This window comes from Rhipicephalus microplus, chromosome 5 (genome assembly GCF_043290135.1).
Source record: "Rhipicephalus microplus isolate Deutch F79 chromosome 5, USDA_Rmic, whole genome shotgun sequence".
NCBI lineage: Eukaryota > Metazoa > Arthropoda > Arachnida > Ixodida > Ixodidae > Rhipicephalus > Rhipicephalus microplus.
The window spans coordinates 45,229,631-45,235,630 of NC_134704.1; the positions used below are offsets into that span (position 1 = coordinate 45,229,631).

The window sequence follows — 6,000 nt, forward strand, 5'->3', positions numbered from 1 at the left end:
TTCCGATGGAGGTGGAAATGTTGTAGGCCCGTGTGCTCAGATTTGAGGGCACGTTGAAGAACCCCAGGTGGTCGAAATCTCCCGAGCCCTCCACTACGGTGTCTCTCATAATCATGTGGTGGTTTTGGGACGTTAAACCCCACATATCAAGAAGGCCGAGTATGATAACATAGCTCATGAAAACAAGCTAATGAGGGCTGCAAACATTTCTTGATTTCATTGCATACGATGACCACACTGTGTTTGCAGCTGCTGAATTGGCCAATGTATCTTGACATCGAAGATCTAGTTCCTGGGTACTAAAACTAAGATTGGTTGGTATAGTTAAGCAATATCGGACAACTACTTTTTGGGGCACATTGCATTGGCGTTTTTGACTTTCTGGTTGTGGCCGCATGCGCCTGTGGTGCCAATCAGGCAAGTTCAAAGCTGAGCTCTCTTCTTCAACCACATGCCTTATTGCCGAGGATATGTACTGGGCTGTGTTGGCCACAATATGTAGAAATCGTCCTTAAGACATTCTCATGATCGTCAAGATAAGGTCTAAAGCTTTTCGTTTTCAATGGCTTTCTTAGTGCAATATGATGACAAGAAAAGTCACATCTGTACTAAGTATTTCTCAAGAGAGGCACGAGAAATGTTATCGACATTCCAAAAAACTGAATCTTTTAAAGTTCAGATCGCTGCCCTGCAGACTTCTGAAAAACCTGCTTTCTCAAAACGAGCACATTTTCTCTAGTCAACAACTGCTCATAGTGGCTGTATGAATTTTTATCATTTCAGATTCATCAACAGTTTGCCTGCTCATTTGAATTCAACGAGCAGTTCCTCATCATGTTGTTTGAGCACAGTTACTGCTCTTCATTTGGTGAGTTAACTAATAATAACGATTATCTTTTGCCTTTTGCATTGGTGATTTTAACGATTGTTCAACTTGCACGCAGGCACGTTTCTGGCTAACTCCATGAAGGAAAGAAAAGAGCTCAAGCTGTCTCAGAAGACATACTCTCTGTGGTAGGCTTTCTTTTTTTTTTTCTGTCATGCCCGTCTTATTCTGATTGCGAGTTCGATCTTTCTGGTTATGCTGAGTGCATCTCGATAGGAGTGAATTGCCAAATTCTTTGTGTACTCAAACTTGAGTTCACATCGAAAAGCCTGAGCAGCCCTCCACCACGGCATCGTCCTCGGCTGCCACGTTTAATTGAAACACTAAGCACCATGAACCGAGCAGCTGGTTACAAATAACAGTTGTGTAGTCCTTTGTAAGTACAGTGTGCTGTCTGTAGTGACATGGCTTCTTTAGATGAGACACTTTCTCTTTGATTGTGCCCTGCACAGCCTACAGCTGCGTGTAAAAATGCTATATTACAGCCAAGTGCTGCCCACAGAAACTTCACCATGTCCTTCTTGCTTTGCTTTGCTTATCGGTAGTCAAAAAAAGTTCCTTTACTGAGACATTTTATGAGGAAAGTACCGTAGTAGGGGCTGTACATTAAACCTTTGTGGTCTAAAACCTTTACTCTGCTTCCACCTGTTCCTGTCCAACCTTAAAAAAAAAAGGCCATGCTCAACTAAAAGAAGTTCACTTACTCCTTTAGAGATGACGTATGATGCACTGAGAATACAGATGCATGAATCAACCACAAAAGAGTTTGTGCAGCAGTGCTGCCTGTCAGCAGAATTCTGTGGTCTTGTGGCATTGCCAGTAGAGACCCAACAGCAGACCACAGAGGGTTAGCTCTGCGCAAGATTGCATGGGGTAGCTAAGTAACGGAGGCCATAAAGGGCCACTTTTTGCATATGGCTTTATAAGTCTTAACATGTCAAAGCAAAGCATATAGCACAAATAATGGGTGCAAGAGCATTACGTCTAAAGTATATTGCATTGTAGTTAGGATTGTAGGTTCCCTTCCTAGGGTAAAGATATAGGTTCAGGTTACAAAACGTCTTTTCATTTGATTTGCTTCTTACAGGTCTTACATAAACTCTCCAGACATGCTGGCTGAGCTTACCAATCCGATGTATGACCACAACAACCAGGTGATCTGGCCATCGGTGGCCCCTCAAAGCCTGGTGAGAGTTGTTCGTTGCCTTTTCTCTTCGAGCGTTCGCACTGTTTAGTATTTAGTTGTGGAATCGGGCCAGATCCTCACTATTAATGCGAAATTATTAAGTTGAAATGACATAACTCTCGCCGTACCATAAGGACTGGCACTGTAAATGTAAAATTGCATGAATGATTCTGTATTTTATGTAGCTATACATCCCAGAAGTTGGAAATGTAGATACTATTTCGTAGCAGCTGCCTCAGAAGTAAAGCAGCTGCAGTGTGATGTGTGCATAGTGTGGTTTCACTAATCACACTACCTGCGTAGCTTCTGTACAAGTGGCTTTTAAGTACGAAAGGTACGATGACACTCACCTACGCAGTAAGGTGGTCAACAATCCTCAATCACACAGCCTTCCTGCAAGGTTCCCAAGACTGTTCTCGACTTGGTGGAAAACTCGTGTTTATTTCTTTTTCTAGGTATTATGGCCGGCCCTGTTCTTACGGTGGGTGTATGACCAGAAACCCCAGAAAGAAGCATGGGATATGGTTCTGGAAATCCGAAACAGAGATAAGGAACTGCGCTCTAAAGCGATAAGGCTACGCAGGTAGGTTATTTTCCAGGATTTGGAACTATCATCCGTGGAGTTGAGAAGTGGTGAAGGTTACATGTAGGTCTTCAGTAGACTATTTTCGTAGTGAACGCTCCTACGAGCCACATGAAGATTTGCTTTTTTTTGCTGCATAGTTGTATTTTCTTTCGTGTGCACTTGCAGTCCTTTACTTTCAACGTGTTTACCTGTCATGTTCTTAGTGACGCACCTTCTTTCATTCAGTGATTCTGCTACATTATATTTCTTATGTTGTGATTCTTGTAGCCAATTTTAAAAACCAGGGTCTTCCATATTAGATGTTGTTACTATCAACAGTTCATGCAATACTAATTGCACAAGGTATTACTGTTATGACTGGCTTACACATTTCATGCTGTATTACATTATCTTGAATTGGTGTCATCTGTATTATGTATTGCTTGTTCGAATCTATCTTTGCTAATGTCTAGAACTGCCATATTATTCACAACCCTCCTCTTACCTTGCACGTGGAAGTGACTCGTCAGTATGTGTGAGAAGCAGCAGACAGTCAAGTCAAAGAAAGAGTAGGGAACGTGATTTGCAGTATTTATAATATGAATGCCCCTGCCAGTAGCAAGTTGTCTGTTTGTTCACCTAAATTTTCTCACATTGATGCCATAATTATTATTACAATTAACATTTTTTATACGTTCCTTGGCTTCATTTTCTGTTGGTTCTCGTAAGGGTGTGCCTAACAAAACAAAAATGAGCTTTCAACTTCCGCTCCTTTTGTTCTCAGTGTAGAAATATTTGTTGGGATTTTCATTCTGTAGGTTACATTCATGGACAATGTACCGAGTCCCATCATTGTTTGGAAAATGCAGGTTTAGTTGTGTTTTTGTTGTTTCTTCATTATTTGGAAATGCAGGTTTAGTTGAGCACTGCGGGCACAGTCAGACAAAAGCATAAATGTTTTGTATGGCAAGCAGTGGCTGTGAGGATATGCTTAGCTTATAGTATATGCATCCCACACCCTTAAAGAAGGCCTTGAAAAGCCCTTCATTTGTTCTTGTTATCGAGGATGATGTGGTGTGCAGACATGGAAGTGGTGTCTTTCTGGACATATTGGTAACCTGGCAAATGTTTCAAAGGAACGGTGCAGCACTGATTGTTTCAGTGCATTGCCACCATTGTTTTCGGATATAGACAAGTCTTATAAGGTGTTACACACGGCGAGTATCAAGTTGACTAGAAGATAACGTACGTTGACTGGAAGATAACGCAAATGTCAATGCAGCTTTCAAACGTGTACTCTACCGTTTATATGCTTATGCATTTGCTGCAAACAACTCGCATGTGAGGCCAGAATATTTTTGTTTTTCGTTGCAGAGTTGCTTATTTTCTTTTCTACCGAATAGTGAAGTGCTCATTCTTCCATCAACACATGTTCCCTTCTTTTTCCATTATGCAGGCAACTTCTGGAGCTGGAGGACGAGGCTGTCATCCAGGGTGTGCTGCAGGACTCTCTCAGCCTGCTCGAATGACATCCGAGGAGGGGCTCGGTACCCTCTTCGCAGCGGGGCAGCACTAGCACCGTGGAGGACGTGGGACCCAGCCACCAGCAGATATCGGCACTGGCTCAGGAAACCGCCAGCATCGGCAGTCGGTCTTCTTTCTCTCGCATGTCGTCCACGGGTTCGCCTCAGTCTTCGCTCTCATCCTCACCGGCTAACGCTTCGTCCGGCACTCCCTCGCACGTGCGTAGACTCCTCCGCAGCCTGCTGCATCTGAGTTTAGACAGCCATGCGGGAAGCCGCCTGGCCCCGGACTTTGGAGCTGCGTCATTTGACGAGCTCACCTTCAAGCGTGGCGACGACGATTGACGTATTTTTTGTTGTACGTGACTTTCCAATTTCAGTATTTTGTGAAATGCTTATGTGGATGTTGGCTGATGCCTGCAGTCATCCTCGTTACCTATGCTGTTGCCTCGCTTGCATTGTGGTGCGTCTACCGACCATACTGATCATTCATACTTGTCCCAAATAATTTTTGAAACTAGTAGCAGATTTAAATTGCTGGTGGTTTGAGATTATCAGGCAGAATATTTAAGCCGAGGTGTTTAGATTGCATGGAGAATGTAACCTTGGACCTGTCTCTGTGGGACATTTTCTAGGAGTTCTCAATCCATCATAGATGTAGTATATTCGGCATTTATTTTTTGTCGTTTCATAAGGTTTCCATATCACTCTTTTCAGTCCTTTCCAAAATCAAAAGGATAACTCCGCGTCGCTGAATTTCTTCTTGTACTATAAGTGCATTGTGATAAGTACGGCTATACAACTTTTTAAATTGCACTTGTGTCATTGCTACAGTGTTCTGTTCTTTGATCCCAATGCCTGGCTACATGATGTAGGTCACAGTGCAGTATGCATACTGCTTGTAAGAAAAGTGTTGTCTAAGGCCTTACCTTAGAAGGTTTGTTGAAGGTGTACTAAGACTTTAGAATTTTGCATTAGCAAAGAAATGTGCCGTAGTCACATAACCAAGTCAATATTTTGAAGTACACTAGTTTAAAATCCTAGGCAAGCACCCCCACCTGAGTAAGCACCCCTTTCTTCATTTATGAAGATTTGAAACATAAGCCTGTGACGTAACGGGTGCCCCCCTCTCCTTTTGCCATATATGTATGCTTTTTTACACCTCTTCTTCGCTGCAGATTGCTCCAGTAGTAGTTCCTAGGAATCTAAAACCTCAGAGCCTTTATATATAGTCTAACATAGATGTACATATTGAACTCGAAGGGGATCGTGAATTAGTTTGATATATCAAAAATTACATATGAAAAAAAAAAATACAGACCCCGAGAGCTTACCTGTAGCAGAACATCAGCTACAATAGGCACATCAAGAATGACAACTAATTCCGCACACTTGCCGCAACATAATGTTTTATTTGCATAAAAAAAATCTCTTGGCCTGCTTTTTCATTTTCTAGTTGAAGACTCTAGTTGAAGACTCTTAGTCTCGCCGATCTTATCAAGTCTGTCCAGTTGCGACAGCCCGGTTTCCTCCATGTCGCCGATACATTGTCGAATGGACGCCGAACGTTTCCACCACTTTAGTGGTCGAGTACTCGCGCGTAGGCAGCACCTCGTGCAGACGATCTTCCTTGTCACTTGAGCTGTCGGCCTGGGCATCCTGGGTTCCTGTGACCTCAGCTACTACGTTTGTCCTCGTCAGCGAGGCTCGGAACGGCCTGAACATTGCAGTCCGCTTCCATGAAATCACCCACAGACACTTCGTGTGGAACAGCTGTCGAGAGGAGGGATGACAACTCGCAAAACGCATCGTTTAAGCGCTCGTCAATATCATCTTCACT

At 43.0% G+C, this 6,000-nt stretch overlaps 1 protein-coding gene across 2 annotated transcripts in view; it reads left to right on the forward strand.

Moving 5' to 3' along the window:
- Positions 1-4,646, forward strand: part of LOC119174638 (myotubularin-related protein 9) — a 47,075-nt gene extending 42,429 nt beyond the window's left edge. For both annotated transcript variants that reach the window (XM_075895336.1, XM_037425626.2), the window contains exons 10-14: positions 784-868; positions 945-1,014; positions 1,974-2,073; positions 2,528-2,655; positions 4,094-4,646. In XM_075895336.1, the coding sequence (XP_075751451.1) occupies positions 784-868; positions 945-1,014; positions 1,974-2,073; positions 2,528-2,655; positions 4,094-4,166 (456 nt within the window). In that variant the 3' untranslated portion in view covers positions 4,167-4,646. The remainder of the gene's footprint in view (positions 1-783; positions 869-944; positions 1,015-1,973; positions 2,074-2,527; positions 2,656-4,093) is intronic.
- The last annotated feature ends 1,354 nt before the right edge of the window (positions 4,647-6,000 follow it).